Source organism: Aythya marila (genome assembly GCF_965140915.1).
Source record: "Aythya marila genome assembly, chromosome: 4".
In the NCBI taxonomy this organism is placed as follows: domain Eukaryota; kingdom Metazoa; phylum Chordata; class Aves; order Anseriformes; family Anatidae; genus Aythya; species Aythya marila.
The window spans coordinates 4,427,109-4,448,188 of NC_139045.1; the positions used below are offsets into that span (position 1 = coordinate 4,427,109).

Genomic DNA, 21,080 nt, shown 5'->3' on the forward strand with positions numbered 1-21,080 from the left:
AGGAGGCAGCAGGAAAGCCTCCGACCTCCCCCAGCACTGCATAGGCAGACACAGCCCGTAACTTCTGCATAAAACTGCAACGCAGGTAGGGGAAGCAAGAACAAAAAGAGCATTTTTCGCATGAAAAAGTTACCTTGCAAAAGGAATTTTATATATATATATATATATATATATATATATATATATATATGCCACCAGTGGACTTTCTGAGAACACCATTTGATTTATTCCATTTCGGCTTCTCTTGCCAAAAGATTATGAAAAACTCTGAACCAAAATGCAGCCAGCCAACAACTACGTATTTAAATCTGTTTTCTTCACTTGTATAAACCTGTGAAGATAGGGTACTGTTGTTATTTCAACAGCAAAAATGGGGTACTACTCCCACAGGGCTCAGGTCCCCGCTCAGCTGCCCAAAGCTGCTCCTTGCTGCCAGGCAATTCCTGCTCCTGTAGCACGAGACGGGGTCGGCAGTGCCTCAAGGCAGCCTTTAGGGAAAGAAATATTGCCACAGCCTGCTATTATCAGTGCTGTGGTGTCCCATATTCTCATTTCCTGCTCTCCAAGGCAATGATAAGAAAGAGACAAGCACACTAACACGGCGCGCTGCTCCCCTAAGCATCAGCTTTCCGCCCTTTATTTTAATTACGCTGCATTAAAACACACAGGAATTAAAACCTCTCTCGCAGCGAGGCTTCCAACAACAACCCAGTGCTACGGTTTTACCCTGGGCAGGAGGGGAGAGAAAAATCCTGGGGGAAATCACCAGCTGCGATGCCTGAGGATGAGCCCTGGGGCTCAGAAGGGGCAAGGTGGGACTCGATGGGGAGCGCAGCGAAGGCACCGCTCCAGCTGCTGCCTCCTTGTCTGAGCCAGGAGGGGACAAAAGCCACGTTAGGCACTGTTCAGTGGGGAGACATACTACAGATAGCTGCTTTTATCTTCTGCATTGGCTTGTATGTAGATTTTTTTCTTCATCTCTAATATAAAGACACCCAGAAGGTCTCTCTCTGCATACTGGATGGTCTCGGCTCCAGCCTGACTGTAAGAGAAACAAACTGAGCAATTAATTCATCACCGAGTAGCAATCTGCCATCTGAGACCAAACTATCTCCAGAAAGGTTAAAAACCAAGTGAAAGGAGGAAAAAAGCAGGTGCCGTCACAGTCCGCTGGGCTGGCAGATCTCAAACCACCACGACTACCAAAAACGAATCTGTATTCAGCCCGGGTTTGCAATAACTGCACAGAATGTATTTCCCTTTTTAAAATGAGTCACCACCACCTGTTTTGGAGATACCGGCCGCTAGATTTCTGTGCCGTGCTTATAAGCAATCACACAGGCAGGAAAACGAGGTGTCAGGAGCCCTAGCAGCCTCCTACCATCATTTTGCAAGCGCTCGACTGAGCTGCAAAAACAATTTCTCTCTCCCTCTCTTCAACTTTTCAGTGATTTGCCCCCTTGCTTACATTGCTTCTCTGCTGGTCGCAGCTCTTCGTGCAACAACGGCTTCAGCACAGCCGGCAGCTCCGAGGCACGTTGCTGAGATTCAGCTGTGTCCCCTGCAAGGCTTCAGGCCAAGCAGAGCCCCCCCGCAGGAGACAGCGCAGATTCTGGGCTAACCCTGCTGTGCCAGGCTGCGTCTCACCCTGGGATGGCACTTCTGACACGTGGGAGTACTCAGGATGTACTTCTCCTTCCTAAATTAAAAAATAAATAAATAAAAATGATGACAAATATCCTCATTTTCCTCTGACTCAGCCTTACCAGGGACCTCCCGCAGCTCATTGCGAAGTCCCCGAGTATTTTTAAGCCCTTCCTCAGGGCAAATCCAAGTTTGAAAATGTAACCCAGAGGCCTCCACATCCGAGAGCTTTGCTGTCTGTTCTCCAGCAGGTCCGAAGATTAATTCGTCAGCACAGACCAGGTTTGTCATTTGTCCCACATAACGCATCTCTGCTCTGCTGCCATGCTTCCAAAAATCCTGGCCTGGGAAATGCTGCAGTATTTAAGGGTACCAAGAGGGACTTTGCTTTCAGAAATATGCTTATAATGGATCCCATGAGATAAGGAAGTGGGCTTGCTGCATCTCTTCCTACAAAGATCCTGCAAAGAGAGTATCTTAATGCACAGAGCTGTTTCCCGTATCTCCATCCAAGAAAATGCTCCAACTCAGCTCCAGGAGAAACAGTAACGCTTCAAATTGCCAGCCAGGAAAAAGCTCGTCTATATTTCAGTTGAAACGAGGTAAAAAAAGAGAAGTAACAGAAGGATGTGGAGCCAGATTTACACACTGAGAGGTTTACCAGAGTTGCAGCCAACTCTCATTTTTCTCTTAAAGGGCTTTTGGGATTGAAGGCACTGGACAGGTTGTGGCACACAGGAAAAAAAAATAAAAATCAGAAAAGAGAGCTGCTCTTTCCATTCATAAAAATAATTTATTGCACTCTTCTTACGCGTCAGCAGCTAAATTTTATTTAGTTACCTCTTGAAGAGCGTTTCCCATCAGTTAAACTCGTGCTCCTGTTAAAATCCCGCAGATGCAGCCAAGCAGCACACAGCCTGCAGCAACATTTCCTTGTCTATATAGTTATTTAAACACAACAGACCATAAAAAGATGTCCTTATAACAAACACCCATACCTCCGCTCCTTCATCCACTTTCTTTAAAGGTCTGCAGTTAGGTGAGCCTAAAGACTTCGGGCAGGCAGCTGTAAAGAGGTAGCTTTCCAAAGGGACACTACAATTTTCTTTTGATCAGTTGATGAAAAATAGGCAGGGACGGAAGAACTGACAGGTTAGAGCAAATCGAAAGCCTTTCTCTGTCAGTGGTTGGTATTAATACGCACGTGCAAAGATTTACATCCTTCATAACAGGCGACTGTAAGAGTAATTCCCCAGAGGAGCTCAGTGGTTAGTTTATTTTCCAGCCCTGTATCCTGTTACTCCGCTGCGGACGCTCAAATTACTCGCAGGGAGTGCTTAATACACTTTTTAACCTCGTTAAAAATTAACCAGAGAAAGCAATGGCATAGCAAGGCAAGGAAGCAGAGGGCTGCTCCTTCTCCTTCCCATAGCTTCGGATGGGCAACGTCAGAAAATGTCTGAGGCAGCCACTGTAAGAACATCCACAGCCAGAAACCAGAGAACTTAAGAATATAACTTGTAAGAAACTTCAACAGGTTTTGTCAGGAACTGTGAAGCTGCCATTTCTTAGATCCTGGCAGCAGGAAAAAAAAAAAAAAAAAAAGAGACGAAAGCCACAATGGTAATATATGAGGACTTCTCTCCAAGGACCTACCACTATCAAATACTCGTGGATGGAGGTTTCCAACCTTGCCACTGCCCCAAGGGACACGCCGAAGTGCTGCCAGATGTCAAGGAAAGACATTTTTGCTTCCTTTTCTATCTTTCTCGTGGAAATCTCAGCTTCTGGAACGGTGACGGGAGAAGACTTCTCATCTAAATGCACCAAAAGGCTGTGGCTTTGCTGATGCTGCCAGCTTCCACGCCGCTGACACCTGTCCACCCTTCAAGGTCTTGGCTGTGGACAAGAAGCCTGCGCCTTCACAGCCTTTCTGCAGAGCAGGCAAAGAGAACAAAGACACGTTTGTAGTAGAGATCTCCGGAGGCTTTTTCTAAAGCTTATTATCCTAAGAAAAACAATTAAACCCAGTAAGAGAAGATCAAAGCCCCCGTGTGCCCTGCATGGCGTGTTCGGATGCACTCACCATGCCCTCGGGGGGGGTGTAAGCAAATCTGCAGGCTAGCTGCTCGCTCTTCACCCCGCAGCCTTTCAACTCCAGGCAATTAGGAGCTGCTCGGCTTCCTCTTCCTCTGCGAATTCACTCAGGACATTTATTTGAAGGGCTGGGGCAACAGGCAGGGAAAGCAGCAGCCGAAAGCTCCTGCCCTTCTCCCCAGGCCCACCAAAGCGTCGGCACCTCTCAGATGTTGTTGTTCCAGCACGAACAGCTTATCCCCAGATGCTCAAAGCAGTGATGGAGAGGCAGCATCTCTCCTCCAGCCCCACACACCTACACCAAGCTGCCACGGAGGCACGGGGCCGCTGCGGCCAGCAGGCTCCCTGAACTGAATTTAAAGTTATTCCTAGTCCCTAAAACAAATAGGGACCCCGTTTCTCCTTTTTGTCAGCTGTAGCCATCAGGCCTCGAGATTTCTGTGTGGGCATTTGGAGGGATCTGGGCGACATCCATCACCTGCAGTGGTCGCTTCGTTACAGCATGGGATGAGGAATGAAGCCAACAGCATGTTTGTGCATCGTGCTTTTATATCGGTGTGAGGTGTTACATCCTCCTCCAAGCTGCATTGACGTCCACTTCCAAACCCCCTCCTTTAATCCCAAAAGGGACCTATCTAAAAAAAAGAATATCCTCAAGGTTACTGTAAAAAGTAAGATATTTTAAGAGCTTTCTCCAGAAGAAACGATCTGGTTTTGTGCTACAGGTCATTAATGGGGATGTCAAATCTGCAGGACCGTTATACTGGATAACCTCACCGATAATATTCTGTATATTCAGCTTCATAGGAGAGTAGAAATGTTTGCATGTAAGGAAGTATAAGGAAAGCACGCAGGACAACAATCCTGTTTCTTCTTTTTCTTTTTTTTCCTTCCCCTCCTTCTCCCCCAGCCGTCCCCTCTGAGAAGCAATGAGCCACCTTCAGCCTTTTGCTGATAATACTCTTCAAAGACGTTTGAGATTTACGTTTCCAAAAGGATACAGCAGGTGACGTGCTCAATGCACTAACAGCTAGCTGAGGAGCACAGGCGGGTGCCAGACGATGAGAGCTCTGGGCACGACCCCCTCTGGCCAGCAGCACCTCGGTGAGTTCAGGAGAGACCCACGGGTGCCTCTGGCTGTGGCTGAGTGACGGAGCACCGCCAGCGTTACCTGAATTAATTCTCCCCCGTTCGAAATGCCACAGATAAAGCTTCCTTTTTATTAGAGGTTGAAAGCTCAACAGGCAACAAGCAGGCGAATTAATTTGTTGAGTTAGCACCCAAACGCGCTATCGCGGATACACGCGGATTGAAGTTCGTGTAAACAACCACAGGGAAAGCTTAATTTGAGTCTCTGCAGTAATAAAAACTGAGTATAATCAAATGCCTGGTTCGATCAGCCAAGCAGCAGAGCATTACACACAGGAGGACGGCAGAGAGCTCTGCTACGAGCTTTCATTTTTCATTTTTTACTAGAAAGAATTGCACGCGATGCATCACAGCACATCAGCACAGTTTGCCTGCACAACGCAGCGAGATGCCTGCCCGAAACGCTCCTTCAGCCCCCCGAAACACACGGCAGCACTGAGCTCAGGTACTGTGGGATTCCCACTTCACTGACATCTTCTTTATGAATATGACAGGTAGAATTTAGTAGCGATTACCCATCAGTGTATCAGTAGCTCCATTAGGCTTTATTGGTTCCTACCGCAGGTTTGTCAAGCATCAGGAGTTTAAACGGGTTATAGCATCTTCTGCAGAAAGGAGGAAGACAATTTTTCAAGTGCATTTTACCAGGAGAATCGGCTCCGGGAATATAAATCACAGACGAAATGCAATAGAGGTAACAGCAGAAGGTTTCATACAGCACAAACATGATTAGGTGCTTACAAACTCCCTGCAACCAGGAGAAAACTGCTTATTTTCTTCTCCCCTTGGTCAAGCCAGCCTGCTCTGTCATGCCCCCGTTACAGGATGAATGATCACCTGCTTCCTTGCACACCAGGCAGAACCCAGCCTTTGCCAAACAGCGAGCGACTTCCTTGCCTTTCTGGTCTGAAATCCTACGCCGACAGCTGCAGGCGGTTCCCCAGCAATCAGTGAAGTCTCTGAAGTCTCTCAGCGCCGTTTTTAAACAGAGCTCACTTTTGTTTCCCAGTTCATCATTCACACGTAGGCGAAGTGGCGTCGGAAGTAAAACCACTTACTGACTTTAAGGGACCCAGGACTCAATTTTTTCCTCCGTGGACAGCCAGGCTACGTCAAACACTAAGTGTTATCTCTCGAGGATTAAAGCAGCGAATCAAAGAAGCCTTTGTAGCCAGAGTTTCACATTAACTGGCAGGTCAATGAAACCCTGAAAACCATGTGGACAGGGCTCAGCCAACTCCCAATTCACTTCAGGATTTTCTTCTGGTAAGGAACGGTGACATTATTTGGGGCTTATTCAACACGATCCATCCCTGTTTTGCTGCCAAACAAGCGTGTTCATTGCTTGCAGAGCCGTACTGCTTACCTTCCAGCCTCACCTCCCCGAACAGCAGCCAAGCAGCAAGGGAAAAAGCTCACACAGGTACCCAGGCAGCTACCGTCAGCTCCCTGGGCAGGGCTACCCGGTCTCACCCGTCCAAAAGAGATGCTGAAGCCTCACACTTCTCCACCAGCCTCCGTCTCCACCGTGCTATTATTCCTTGCTCCTTCCTCCTGCATTTCCAGTAGCTTTACATGGGAGTTTACTAGGTGAGAATAATAATAATAATAAGCATTATCAAGAGATGAGTTGTAATATCAAGAGCGTAGTGCTTTTGGCTGGAAGGCAGCTTCGTATGCAGCAAATTCATTGCACAACTATTAGTCTTCCAGCTCAAATTCATCCATCTGGCTTCTGCCTCACACTCTACACAGCTGGCATTGAAGATGTCAGGTATTTACTCTCGCCGGACGCAGTTATGTATTGGTGTTGTTTAAGTTGTGCTTGATGTTTGTTCCAGCATCGTTATTAAAACATTAAATTCAATGGCATTAAGTGCACAGTGCAAGTCTCACACACTTCTCAGGCACACTACCACGTGCCTCAATCTCACCTCCAGCACCAGTGCCACCGTGCCCGTGGTGACACCCTCCCCTGACTCCCAATTTGCCTTTTACCCACCCCTAAGATCTCGTCTGTGTTTTACTGTTTTTAGGCAGACCTTCCGTAACAAGCACAACCAGCGGTGCTGCAGGAGCTTCGTGCAGCAGAGAGGGACAGATCCACCAGGAGAAGGGCAGAAAGGGTTCGAGGAACCTCTGCTGGGAGGGCTGCTCTGCAGCCACACTGCTCCTGCGGCTCGCCCAGGCAGCCTCAGGTGCTCCACAGCATTTCCTTGAGTCTTGAAGAAGTCACCTACGGGAACCTGTACATCTTAGATCAGATCAGAAAAGCAAAATAGACACAACAAATAAGTAGAAGTCAAGTGTCCTCTGAAAGGAAAAATCAGCCTTTTTCCTAAAAGGAGAGTCTCTGGCCTAGCTGACTACGTACCAGTTTCCAGAAGGCTCAGGCCAAATATCCAAAAGGCTCAAATGAAGATTTGCAGACACAGATTTAGAGGGCTGGGACACGCACAGATCCAGGAACTTGAGTAACACCCGAGCACAGCAAAGCCAACCACCATCTGCAGGCCATGGGGCGCGCCGACGGCGTGCTCCTTTCTCCCAAGACACATCCGATTCCTCCGAACCCGAGCTTTCTCCCCAAACACTCTACCTTTTGCTTCTTTCATTGGTTTTCATTTTATTCTAACAGCACAGAAGAAGCACGAATGGGACAGAAAGGAAATTAAAGCTACTGCAGTGGGACAAGAAACGTATTCAGCAGCTTTTTTTGAGATGGACACTGCATAGTGGCAGGCAAAGACTTACTCTGCAAGGAAAATCAGCCAGGCTTCCACTGAAACGGGGGTCAGATGACAAGCCTGGGCGCTCCAAAACCCTTGAAAAACACAAGTGAGAGACCGAATTTTTATTAAGGCATCTATCTGCACTCACAGTTTGCATCCTCAGGAGGAAACGGGGTGAATGCTCGGTGTCTTCGTGCCTCCTGTTTCGCCGTCAGCTGCTGGGTGCTCAGGCACAGCCGGCAGACAGCTCGTCCCTGCACCCAGCAGCTGGCAGGGCTCAACCACAAGGCACTGAGGCTGCCAAAAGCCTTTTTTTTTTTTTTTTTTTAAATGTTTTTGGAAAAGATGAATGGTTGGAGGCAGGAAACGTGTTTTTAGTCTTTAGAGCACTTAGAGATAATTTGATTAGAAGTCTCTTCTCAGGCTAATTGAGCGTCTCTGTCTCTGATCCCCAGACACCCGCTGCAGGCAGGGCAGAACAACTACATCCTTTATCCAGATGAGGAGAAAGCAAACAGCACCACAGCTGGAAAGGCTCAGAAAGGTAACACACAAAGCCCGTGGGGGACCAAAGAACAAACCCCGTGCGCCGTGTCTGCAGCACCTATGAAACAGCACCGTGTGCTTCCTCATGCCAGCACCTCAGCTTCACCCCAGCAGAGAAAAATACTAACAGCTCACAAAATCATTACATTTTGGACTGTCCATCTGTCTTCATTTCAAATCTATTACATATATATATTAAGAAATCCGTATAATTGTGTTGATTCAGTTCTGTTTTGATCAAAGCACCTTGGTGGTTTTATTTTTGTGTGTGTTTGCTTGCAGTGCTGTCCGATTTGCTGTCTGCGTGGCAGATCACACGTCCAGAAGAAGGCACGGCACTGAAGCCACAAAAGGCAGCTCCTTTCTATCTGCTGTGCTTTCACCTCTCACGTTTGTGAGATTTATCAACCCCGTATTCACTGCTTAGGCCAGTTATGTCTACTTAATCCCTACGTGATTCCTAACAAATGAATCTCTGCAGCTTCCAACCATTTTACACCACCTGTGAGTTCCCTTCAATCATCGGGATCTTGATGATACCAAGAAGCCTGAAAGCAAATTGACTATTTCAGGTACTGCCGTGTGAGCGCTCTTATCCCCCTGTCCCCTGAAACAACTCCTCCCCCACACACAACCCGAAAGGACACTGGTCTTTTCCAGCACCCCAGCATATTCACACAGTGTCCTCATTATTAAAACCTTTTTTTTTTTTTCAGGGGTGAAGGTGCTGTGACAACACCAAAACAAGCTGTCAAACCCATAGCCATGGTGCAAAAGCAGTTAACCACAAGGAGAGAAGCCCTTGCCTGGTCTCCGCACCCACTGATGTAACACGAACACAAACCATCACTGGGAGAATGGGCTTAAAAACTGTTTCTTTTGCAAACAGCAGACTAAAGAGGGCTTGCTGTTTAATTTCAGCAGCAAAATCCGACCCCATCAAACCACTACATTCATGTCCACTTTACCATGTTCACAGAAGTGAGCAGACTGTGCTTCACCAACTGTACAGCTCAAGCAGAAACTTTGTTTTCTGGAGACTCTCAAAAAATATTTAATATATTGCTCTTTCTTTCTTTCTTTCTCTCTTTCTTTCTCTCTTTTTTTTTTTTTTTTTTTTAAAGGAACCAGACATTAATTGTCCTTGCTCAAGAAGCAGGGCCCTTTGCAACCCCTTCCCCAGAGACACATGATCTCTGCGTGGTTTATTACCTTACGATGCTGATGGGTGCAGAAAAAGGAGACTGAGAGCAGCTTGCTGCAGGTAAATAATTAACCACTGCAATAATGTCAGCCTACTCCTTCTTAGTCTTCAAAATTACTTGGAGGAGACAGAGGGGTGACATTTTGCAGCTTCGCATCAGCCAGATATAGACCAGGGCAGGGAGGAACAGGCACGGAAAAAGTCATCCAACTCCAGGCCCCTGGGGCTATGGGCGAAGGCAAGCACAGAGCAGCCCAGATTTCTGCAGCTCCCAGAGGATGCCCCCGAGTCCTGGCAGCACCCACAGCTCCGCAGGGCAGGGATTACAGCACCTCTGATCCCTCATCATTACGGGGAGCTGCAGCCTGACAGCCACGCTCACGGCAAGGACGGGCATTCTGCAGCTGCAACCAGAACACGAAGCAAAAAATCCTGAGCACAACCAGTAAATAACAGGGCTCATAGCTGGAAAAGGTTTAAAACAAGGCTCAAGACTCCGTTTTCCATTGCAACCTGGGTGAAATTAGGAACTTCATCTACTTCATTGGCATCAAAAAGCTGACTTTCCTTCAGTTTTGAAGAAACTCTGATCTTTGTAGCTGACAAAACTCAAAAGTTTGGTGCTGACACTCCTCCTCCTCCGAGACAACGCCTTCTGCATTCAGCCAAGTCAACCTTTAACTTCGGTCAACACATCTGACCAAGGTAAAAACCAAACTCCCAGTCCCAGGACGCAATCAGACCCATCAGCCACCCACAGATGGGCACACTTTCCAAATTCCTGTGCTATTTTTTTTCATATCTCAGGAATTGCTTATCTACAGGACACGAATCTCAGTTCTCAGGAAACAACGTCACATCTTGGCTATGAAAGCCTGGAAAAAAACACAACCCAAATGCACCTCAAGGGCTCCAATAACAATGGAAGGCAGATACACAGAGCCACTGCATTTTGTGTAGAAAGTAAGTACCTGATGTTTTTGGCGAGTTGTGACCTTATGAAAACACATACACACAAAATACTCAAGAAGGTTGAGCTAAGTTCCCTACAAACACACAGTAAAAGGACTCTTGTAGATCTCTCAGATGAGAAAATCTGCAGCTCCTTGAGAAAACAGCGCCTTGAGGGAGCTGCAGCAGCTTACACCAAACACCCCTCTGACTTGAGGAGTTTTCCTGGAGTGCTGAAGAACATCTGAATCGGCTTACTAACGCCCTAGCAAATGAAGAAAAAAGTATCTAATTAGCAACAAGTGAGTAATACAGACACAGAACGATGTTTACAATGTGCCATCACGGGAGAAAAACACAAGGAAAAGAGCAATCTCAATCTCTTTGACACCAACATATTTTGCTGCAATCTGCTTTTGTAGCGTGCCAGCTCCACGAGTGAGCATTTGCTACGGATTCATGAGCATACTGAAAAAGCTCTTTTATCACTTGTTCTGTGGCTCTGCAGAGCACAAGAGGCTGATCAGGCTCTGTACTTGTTTTCCCCATGTCCAGATTTTACTTCCCCTCAGAGTCACACAATTGAAGTCCAGTTCAATACCTGCCTTCTTCCGTGTCTACCTGATGCAGCCGGAGTCTCCGAAGCAACCTGCCAACTTCTCGCGTTTAAGCAGAGGCATCAAGGCTCCAAAACAGTGATTTAAACTAACAGGGATGGCCTGAACAGCTCTGCACTTAGGAGGGGAGATAAAGACCCCAGAGAAGGTGTTGTACGGAGCAGAGCACAGTGCTACAAGCCAGGACCCATGCACACAAACTGCTCGCTGAATACGGAGAGTCTGGGCTCAACACGATGGTCCAGCACTTCAGTTCTTTCACCATCACCTCTGAATAAGCATTTTTGTTCAACATTTCCCTCCCTCTGAGTACGTGCTGCCGGGGTTCAAGCATATTTTCCTCAACTTGGGTTTTTCCTGCCCGTCTGACAGCTGCCACAAAGCCCGGAGTATTTTCATAACGCTCAGCCCCTCGAGTCGCAGGACTACACAGCAGGCTCGCTCACTGACACAGAGCTTCCTCCAAACCCTAGAAACCAGGAGGAAAACCATAAAAGCCAGGAGCAGTACCTAAGGGCTTGACTTCTAAGTGTTACACAGCATCCAAGATAATCAGCGTATGAATGATCAACGTGAACCTTTTTGTTCCAGGCTGGTAATAACTCCTGATAGCATCTACCTTATTATGCTGCTTCGTGCAGCTACCTGCTGCACTACAGCTAGGAATATCCCCGATCATCATACATGTAGGAATATCACACGCTGCCAAAATGCGTGCCAGGAGCATGGGCGCCGTGATGCCTGGATAGCTCGGGGTTCACTTAAAAACAGCCTTGGAGGATGCACAAACACGGATCTGGGATCCAACCAGCAGCATGAGAGACCAAGCAGGAAGCTGTGAACTAAAATAAAGCTCACACCTAACACAGGCACCATGGGGGGTTTAATCCTGGAGGTTACCTTGCACAGAAGCTCCTCACGAAGGATCCCTGATGCTCGATGCAGTGCCTCCTGTCACACTCGTGGCCAGGGCGGGTGAGATGCACTTACTCTCGGTTCTGGCAGCAGCAGCAAACAGATTGCTCGAGACCACAGGCTGCTGCGCCTCAGTCCCCTCCCAGCCCAGATTTAGCAGACTTCCTGCTTTTAGTTAAAAATCTTAGTGGGAGTCGTGCTCTTAGTGGGAGTCAAGACCCTTGACCAGCAGTGCTCAGTGGATTCAGCATTACTATCCTTGGGCACAGCCAGATCGTGACTTCAGCTCCTCACATAGCATTTGTTGTGCTCCTGGTGCAGTAAACTCCCACCTTCAGGCATTACATTTCTATTACAGGTGTGTTTCATCCACCTCCACCAGGCTGCTGTTGTTGTAGCTGTGTTTTCCTTTCACTCTTTGCAATCTCTCCCTTCACCTTCATCTTCTTTCCTTCTTCTGGGCAAGGCAGAAACAGGATCTGCAGAAAAGGAAACTGAGCTACCCTGTGGTTACACAGCAGCTTTGTCATCTCCTACCATTTTTCGGGCAGTTTAATCCATCTTCGCTTACTGCAATTAACTTAAAATTTGCCCGTTCACAAACACGCCTGTTCAACCAGGTACACCAGGCTAGCCAAAACCTCGGCCCCACTTCTGGGCAAGGAAAACCTTCAGCACCCAGCCTACAGCACCAAACCTTCAGCACCCAGGTTCAAGAAGCAAGCGAAGGACATCAAGCAACATGAGAAGGTACCGAGAATGGGACAGGTCTCAGAAACAAAAAACAAAAAAAAAAAAACACTTGCAAAAACCACGGCAACGTTATTCTGTGAACACTGTGGTACAGCAGGTGACACACAACAGGTAGGTGAGCATTCCCCCCACGGAGAACAACCCAGAGGAGAGCAGTCTGACCCAACTGATTTCCTTCCGACATACAGCATTTGGTTTGCCAGAAGAGTAATGCAATTTCTCCTCCACTCGGGCAAATACGTTTAAAGATGCTTTTGTGATCTCCAAATCGACCTCGTGGTCTCTCGCTCTACTCTTAAGCAACAGCAGGGAGGTGCTGAGAGGATAAAATCGCTGCCTGCACTGCAAACTGACAACACATCTCTCATATGCAGTTAATTTATTCCCTCTCCATCTGACCAGAACGTGAAGACGGAAGTCATTTTTAAAATGACCAGACGGTAAATGCGAAGATAATTGCTTCGAAATTGTTTCTCTGAAGGAAAAAAAAAAAAAAAGTAAGTTATGATCTTGCCTGTGCATAATGCACTCAGTGTTTCTGCCCTTTTGAAGACGCTCTGACTGTGCTCGTCACGATAAACACCGGTCTCAAAAGCCAAAGTTTCCTGTTTTCACAGTGAGCAACTTTTTCTGGTTTCAGTCTGGGGGAGGACTAAACGTTTCCTCACCAGCAGCAGAGGTCGTGCCCTCCGGCCACCACCACACAAGCCCAAAGCTGTTTATCCACGCCTGCCCAGCCTGCTGACGGGTGCCACGTCCTCACAGAGCACGAGCCTGGTGAAGAATTGGTTTATGGACCAAAAAAGGTTTAATCTTCAGCAGGCAAGCAGCCAGCCACGTCCACTTTAATTCCTATTGCTGCCTTCAGCTCTAGCGTTACAGCACACACTGCCACTCTAACGTGAGGGATTTACTCTGCTACTGATGGACCTGACCTTCAAGAGCCTAAATCTGTAATTTCCCAGCACTTGGGGATCGTGGACTTTGGGTCAGGCGTGCCCTGTATGGCCGTCTATCCTCGCAGCCATCAGGCTCCAAAGCCCTCGTAAAGCGGCTCAGTTACAAGCAGGACTTAAGGCAGAGCTGCTCTGGCAAACACCAAGCGCATCGGGGACAGCACGCAGCACCTGCACTGGATGCAATTTCAGGATGAGCCAGGACACACGGGTCAGCTGAGGACGGAGAAGGTCAGAGCACGGAACAGGCAGGGCTGGAAACTGCCCTCTTCCTGGCCTCCCTACGCAAGTTCAGAGAACAAAGAGCTCAAACGAATCGACGCTGGGCTCGTCGCTTCAGCCCGGGACACGGTGAGCAGCCGTACGCCTGGCAGAACTGATCTCACAACAAAGCCACCTCTTCCCCTTGAAAACCTCATCGCCGAGGTCTTTACCAGCATCCTGGCTGAAGACAAGGCACACGCAGAGAACCTCTCCCTCCTTTCGCCTTTCTGGAAAAGAGCAAAAGAGAGAAGTAAGCAACCCAGAGCGACAGCTGGTGCTAGATGCCCTTAGCAGAGAGCTCTCATCATCAACACCGTACTCCAAGGAGGCCCCGAAGGGACAGCGACCCTCCTCCAGGCTCAGAAGAGCTTGCTGCCTTCTCACCCGCCTGCAACAGCATCCTGCCGACGAGCACCCTAAGGAGAAGTTCACCTTTGCTGCTGCCATGGTAAGAAGAGATGCTGAAGAAAGTGGGACTGCATCGAGCCTGGCCGTCCCGCTAATTCCCCTTTCTCTCATTTCCCTTCACGGGAAGATATTACGAGCTCTGGAACAGGCTCTCACTTTTTGACCTTTAAGCTTTAAAACAAATTAAAAAAAAAAAACAAACACACCAGAGCAGCAAAAGCAAAACAAGCACTATTACAAGCGAGTGATACTCCTAAAACACACACGGCTTTTGTAAACAGCATTAAGTCCTCAGTGTTTCAGCGGTGATTTGTGGTAAACCTCCAGAGCACCCCAGACATTTGCAGAGCAATTTTCTCAGACATCCTCCAGAGGTTCAGCATCAGTTTGTTTCCCCGTACAGGAAAACCTGACAGCAAAGCCGTGCTCGGGGTGCCAGAAGGAACAGCACCAGCCTCGGGTGTTCCTCACCCCACAAGGGGTGAGAATTCACACACGGGTCCTGCACTGCTGGGATTTATGGCAGCACCCATGCATGAGTAACTACAAACCATACATGAGTACCTACATACAAAGGATGATGAATTTCCACGGTCCAGACGTGTACCTCCCTACATACCTGCTATAAATCTCTCCTGTTTACCAGTTCACACGTGGGAGCTTCCTTCCATACACAGCTCGGTGGGTTGTGTGTTCTCCTCCAGCACAAGCACACGGCTTCTGACCAGAAAGCCAGGTTTGGATCACGACGCAAACTTTTGTTGTTGAAAGGGGAGGAAAGACAGGGGAAGATACGCCCAGCAGCCACAAATTATTCCCGTTCTTGGCTTCACTTTTACCTCAATTTCCGAAGGGCCTGTGTAGGCTGCAAATACACAGCCAGGACTTGAACCACACTGCAGTGAGATACTCAGCCGCACAGCGCAGTCGATGATAAATCCACTCCGGTAGCTGCCTGCGATGCCCCGGGGTGGCTGCTTTGGCAGAGCGTCTGACAGATCCCAACAGAGCAAATGAGAAGGGGTAAAAGGAAAAACACGGGGAAAAAAGGAAAGGGACATTTCAAATCATCCCGTGGCTGTTTGGACACATCTAGAGCATTTCTCCCAACGCTGCCTAAAACCTAAGGACAAACTGGAAATGTTTAATGCTCGAAGTGTTATGGTAATCTGGGGGTAAACAAGGACAACTAAAAGTTATTAAAAGGAAGAACAGTAAAATGTTAGACCCAGTCTGAAGAACGGGGCAGTCAACAAACTTATCAGCTGAACGCATTAAAAGAAACATTTTTGACAGATACGGATGGTGCTGGGAACTGACAAAACAAGAACAAAAAGCTCCCTGGCCTGCTTTTTTGCAGATAAACAAGCACAATGGCTCTCCAACCGGCTGCAGTTTGCCACTAGGAAGAAATTTTTCCTCAGCAACAAGCACAGGCGAGATCCTAACTCGGGAAGGAAGCAAATGCCCAACACTTCTCACAGATGCGTTTGCGAATGAACCTGGTTTTAAGCCAGGAGGAACTGCCCAGCACAGGCTGCATCTCCCTGCAGAGCATCCCCGGTGCTGCCGGCAGCCTGCTGCAGGTCCCCACTGCACGAACTGAACTGCGAGCCTCGTGCATAGGAACGGCCACAAAAAGCAACACAGTTTTAGCTTCCCTGCGGTGCCGAGTCTAACTAGATCAGTAAAAAAGAAAATAAATAAATAAATCAGCCCCTGCAATGTTGTCTGGCTCGAACTGTTCATGAAAAATGGGAATTTTAAGCTCGATCCTGTGTTAACACATCCACTCTCCGCCGTGGCGTGGTGAGAGGCACTCTTCCTCGCCGAGAGCCGGGGCCTCTGCGTGTTTCTCTGAGCACAGCACGAGCAGCGGGAGTTAAAACCTGCAAGCCAAGTGGGAAGCGGAACAGCTGGCAACCCCTGGGCCTCGCCACATACCAAATAACTGCAGCATGACAAATCTGGGACTCCACCAAAACGAACCGCGTCCTGCTGGGAATAATATTATGGGTAGTAACACCGAGGGCTGCCCAAGGAACACAACGACACGCCGCGCTTCGCTGCAAGAACTACGTGCCTGGATAAACACCCAACGCTTCTCAGCAAGATAAAAAAGCCGTGTACTCAAATCAAACCACGCAACTGAAAATTCAACTTTATAAAATTAAGTGGAATTCGCACAAACATTGCTCTGAAAGCAGAGCAGCTAATCGGAGCTGTCAGAGGAGGTGTGGATTTGGTTTAAGTACTGAGCTGAGAAGACGACAGTGGAGAATCCCACTCTTTAGGGTAGGAATCCCTGCTTTTACAGAAAAATTACAGCAAATCCAGCACTCTGAAGTGGTTCATTTGTCCCCAGGGCAGCTTATTTATTAGTCAAAACCAGAGCACACAGACACGCCGTGTACTTACACACCTGCTTGTCAGCACAGTACCAGCTGAGCACCCACCTCGGCAGCACGTGAGGACCAGCCCTGTGAGGAGCATCACCTCCAGCTCTGCAAGTGGAAACCCCCAGCTGGTGCCACCAGCAGGTTTCTGGGCAAACCAATCCCCGTTATAGGTCACGGGGCCACGGATGGCACCGGCATACATCGAGGGCGAAGGCAACAAGCAACCAAGCTCTGCTCTCCCGAGCTGACCACAGGAGCTCCAGCCTCTCCTTCCAGATCTGGAGGCAAAACACTTCTTCAACTGAATGATTATGATGAACAGGAGAACTAGCAATGCACATGAGCAAATATAACCCCTCAGAAAAAGCACAGGGGGAAATATATCAAATGGTCACACCAGCGTTTGCACTGGACACGATGTACGTGATCTGACGTTCTGCTCGACATCAACATCCAAAGTGCTAAACAAGCACACTAACATTTTTCCATTAGCTTGAAGTTACAACTACAGGCCATCCATTTAATTTTTATACTAACACACTTTTTTTTTTTTTTTTTTTTTAAGTGCCCTAACTGTTCTGCAGAGACATATTCACAAATCTGAAAGGCACCCAAAGATGAAAACAGGAAGGGGCAAAGTCAGTAAACATGCTTCGTCATCTATCATGCTAATAGCTCTGTAGAAAAGTTGGAACTCAGGACTGCACATATGAAAAGCAGGCTATATTAATACATTCCCAACACTTCTACTTTAGGAATGAACAAGATTTCCTATTTAGCATTTTTTTTTTTTCCAAATTGGAGTTTTCCTCGACGCTACCACACCCTCTCCCTAGCCTAGAAAAGCAGCATACAAATTTAATTCCTGAATCACGTCGATGTCAAGTTCCACCCCGGTAAGTCACAGAGCTCTTCGCTTTTCTGCTCCTTCCTATACTGGCAGGAGTGCCAAAACAAGCACTTCTCCTCCTCCTCCTCCCCTTTTTGGTGCATCTTCTCCAGCTTTCAGCCTCATTTTGGAGCCCTCGAAAAGCATGAAGCTGCCCTGCAAAGCGGTACCCCGGGGAAGTTCGGGGTGATGCACTGGCTGTGTAACGCCAGAGCATGCTGAATGGCAGCATAAATGCCCTCTCTGACGTTTTTAGCACTCTGTGTTTGAGCTGTAGGCGATGCAGGAGGCATAAAATTAAATTATTTTAATTTCCTTCCTTCAGCGCCCTCGTAACCACGCGTGCCAAACCCGAGGGCAGCCATTCAGGTTAGCGGAGCAGGGGCAGGTTAAGGCTATGGGATCCTGCCGATGGGTTTCTGAGCTGTGAAGTCGCAGCAAACTTTTATTTTCCTCTCTTTCCCCTGCCTGCTGGGGCTGCCCGAGCCCAGCGAGCCACAGCCCCCAGCCCTTCGCGCTGCCAACTTCCACCACAACGCCTGGCCGGGACCGGGCAGCACCGCTCCGAGCAAGCAACCACCACCGGCTCGACCCTCCCTGGGCCCCCCCAGCGCCCCAAATCCCCCGTCCGAGCCCCTGAGGGCCGGGGGGGAGGCAGGAGAGAGGCGGGGGAAGCCCAGCCCGTGCCCGCCGCCCGCCCGCCCCGCTCACCTGAGGCGCGGGCAGGGGCGCCAAGCCCCCCGCCAGCAGCCGGCGACGCCGCTCGGCGCTCCGCAGCGCCCGCCCCAGCATCGCCAGAGCCTTCCTCCTCCTCCTCCTCCTCCTCCTCCTCTTCTTCTTCTTCTTCTTCTTCTTCCTCCAGCTCCGCCGTGGGCGTTGCCGCCGGGGCTGGGCGGCGGTGGGGCTCGGCGCCCTTCCCCTTCCCGCCGGGGAGGAGGAGGAGGAGGAGGGCGGCTCCTCGCTGAGGGAGCTCCTGCCACAACCCCTGCACCCTGTGGGTTTGGGGTGCTGTAGGGTTTAGCCCGCGCCCTGCCTGTTTTTGAGGCTGTTTCAGCGGGATGAGTGCTCTCTGCTGCCCCAGCGAGGAGCAGGCAGACGCCGAAGCAAGCCCCGGCGAAGTTCATTATTTCCCAGAGACTTCTATCTACAGGAAATTGTTGGCAGCTACTTGCTCCATCCACATCAGCGTCTCACAGCTCTGTCACCAAAGCCCCCACTGCGTTCATGTCCCCAGCTCGGGGAGGAAAAATGTGCATGTCAGCCTTTTTGGGGCTCTAGGAAATAAGCCGTGTGTCTTTTCCACGGGCCAAGAGAGCCAACAGCACATTTTAGCAGCTAGGGCTTGTGACACGACCCTGTTTAAAACGAGGACTTTGCCTCTTCAAAAATCCTACTCTCTGTTTACATTTCTCACATTTCAGATTGCTTCATGAGGTAACTTTTGCTTTGTTCTCCAAGGAACGTGTTTCGCATCTTAGTTTCCTCCATTAAATATTATCTGTTGGCTGTAACTTCGGTTTTCTCATCTTATACCTCATAAAGGTATCTGCTCAATACTTCACTTCTAAACTACCACATGTCATTAACACCTGACAAGGATAGGTCTACATACATATCATCTTTGTATTTCTCTGTTCACTCAAACATTGCGTATATATACATACACATACACACACACGCATATATACAAGTGAAACATCACTAGTCACAGATACCATAAAAACGGGTATAAAATGGAGCAAATAGCAAAGTTGCTTTAGTACAACCACTAAAACAAAGTCTGGACCTGAAGGCTATTCAAGTGGGGGTCAGCTTTTAGGATGAAAGAAAATATAGCAGAATGGAATAAAGTGAGCCGATGCACCTCCCAAAAACCAAATCCTACTGCTTGGCCCCGAGCCATTATTAAATAGCCTGAATTTTCCACATAGTCACAGGGATGAAACCTGGACTCCTATGTTTCTATGAAGAGGGAAGCACATAAAACCCTTTTGCTTCTTTCTGGGCATGGTAACAAGACCGTGGCCATCATTTGGTGCAAAGACAGACTGATTTTTTTTATTTTTATTTTTTTTCTCTCCAGGGAGAATTAGGTTCCCTCCCAGGGCACAGAGAGCAAAGATCTCTTCAAAACACAGAGGAGCAGCTCGTTGCAACATGTCAGCTTACTAATCCTCCTGCTCTAGGAGAGGAGCGAGGTGAGACACCTCCCCAGCTCACCCAGGACAGACCAAATCTCCATATTTTTTATAGAGCGGTGTGTCAGAGAGGTAGGATTTGCTAACCAGGCTGCTGGAAGGCGTGCTGCCAGAGGGGAAGAGAGCCGGACTTTTATTACAGAGAGAAATTCTTACTCCAGGAATAGGAAGTGCTTCAACTGGGCGGAGGGAGGATCATAAATTATGCTCTTACTACAGAGCTGCCAGGCTGTCCAAACAGCAGGGGAGCACTTCGCTGGGACCTGAGTCATGCCTGCGAGGAGCTTTTTGCATCTGGTCATTGCTCTTCCCTCCTCTGCTGAGGCGCTGTACTGTGCCTCGGTGGCTGCTTTTTTCTCATTCTAATCCATTTCTGCTGAGCTGGAAGCGTGAATTCCTACGGAATGATTAACAATTTTGGTACAATTTCAGTGGCTGAAGTTTCAGCCCCTTACGCTGCAGGCACTAACAGTGGCAATGGTCTTTTTGGGGTAGGAATTATCCCTCTCTTTGACATTATCCTTCATGGAAGTCCTAACTCTTGCTCCGCCGAGTCCTGCAGGCCTGGCCTAGTCCCTTTCCACCACACACACACACTGTCTGCAAGGTTTTACTTTTTATTTTTTTTATAATAAAGTCATAAACTCCAAAAGTATTGCTTTAGGAAGAAGCCAAAGCATTGTTCCTGCTACCTAAGAAACCACCACTAAGGAGGGAAGATAATTCACTTTTTGTTCTTAAAGTTCTCCCAGAAGCCATATAACAACTTATATTTTATAACACACACTTATTAAAAGACCAAGGTAGCACTGTTCAAAGTTCACCGTAACAACACATTAGGATGACAAAGAATAGAATAGGGGAAAGGGCAGCAATATCCCATCTTTATGGGAATCACGTCATGGATCTGAGGAGCACCATCAAAAATTTAAACTGAAAAAGTGAAAGCCCTAGAAAAGCAAATTAACAAGAGGACAGGGTACCAGTGCATCAGGGGCAGGCTGGCATCTCCAGGTGCCCCCAGCTCACAGCACAGGAATCGACACAGAGCAGGGGGCCCAGTCCTGCTCCTGGCTTCTCCTAAGCTCTGCTCAGAACAAAGGCAGAACATTCAGGTGCACAAGAGCCAAGGAACAGAGAAGAACCCTTAACTACAGAGAATCAGGACACATTTAGGTTTTTGTCTGCTTCAGCTTCAGTTTTTAGTAACATTTTGTATTCATAAAAGTTAGGATTTACAATGGGTCAAGCTTTTTGAAAGCACGGTATCTCGAAAAGTTAGTAACAAACGACAGCATATTCCTAGATGTTATTTATCCCCTTCAATGATTTTCTAACACAATTAAAAAACAAACAAA

At 48.2% G+C, this 21,080-nt stretch overlaps 1 protein-coding gene across 2 annotated transcripts in view; it reads right to left on the minus strand.

The window, feature by feature from the left end:
• The window catches only part of MCUB (mitochondrial calcium uniporter dominant negative subunit beta), a 28,046-nt gene extending 9,517 nt beyond the window's left edge, over positions 1–18,529 (minus strand). Inside the window, exons 1-3 of one of the 2 annotated variants that reach the window (XM_082758868.1) lie at positions 18,236–18,334; positions 3,731–4,376; positions 3,301–3,577 (exon numbers count right to left, since the gene is read on the minus strand). In XM_082758868.1, coding sequence (XP_082614994.1) covers positions 3,301–3,390 — 90 coding nt within the window. In that variant the 5' untranslated portion in view covers positions 3,391–3,577; positions 3,731–4,376; positions 18,236–18,334. Of the gene's footprint in view, positions 1–3,300; positions 3,578–3,730; positions 4,377–18,235 lie in introns of both variants that reach the window. The other variant, XM_082758869.1, reaches the window with a different exon arrangement.
• Positions 18,530–21,080: the final 2,551 nt, after the last annotated feature.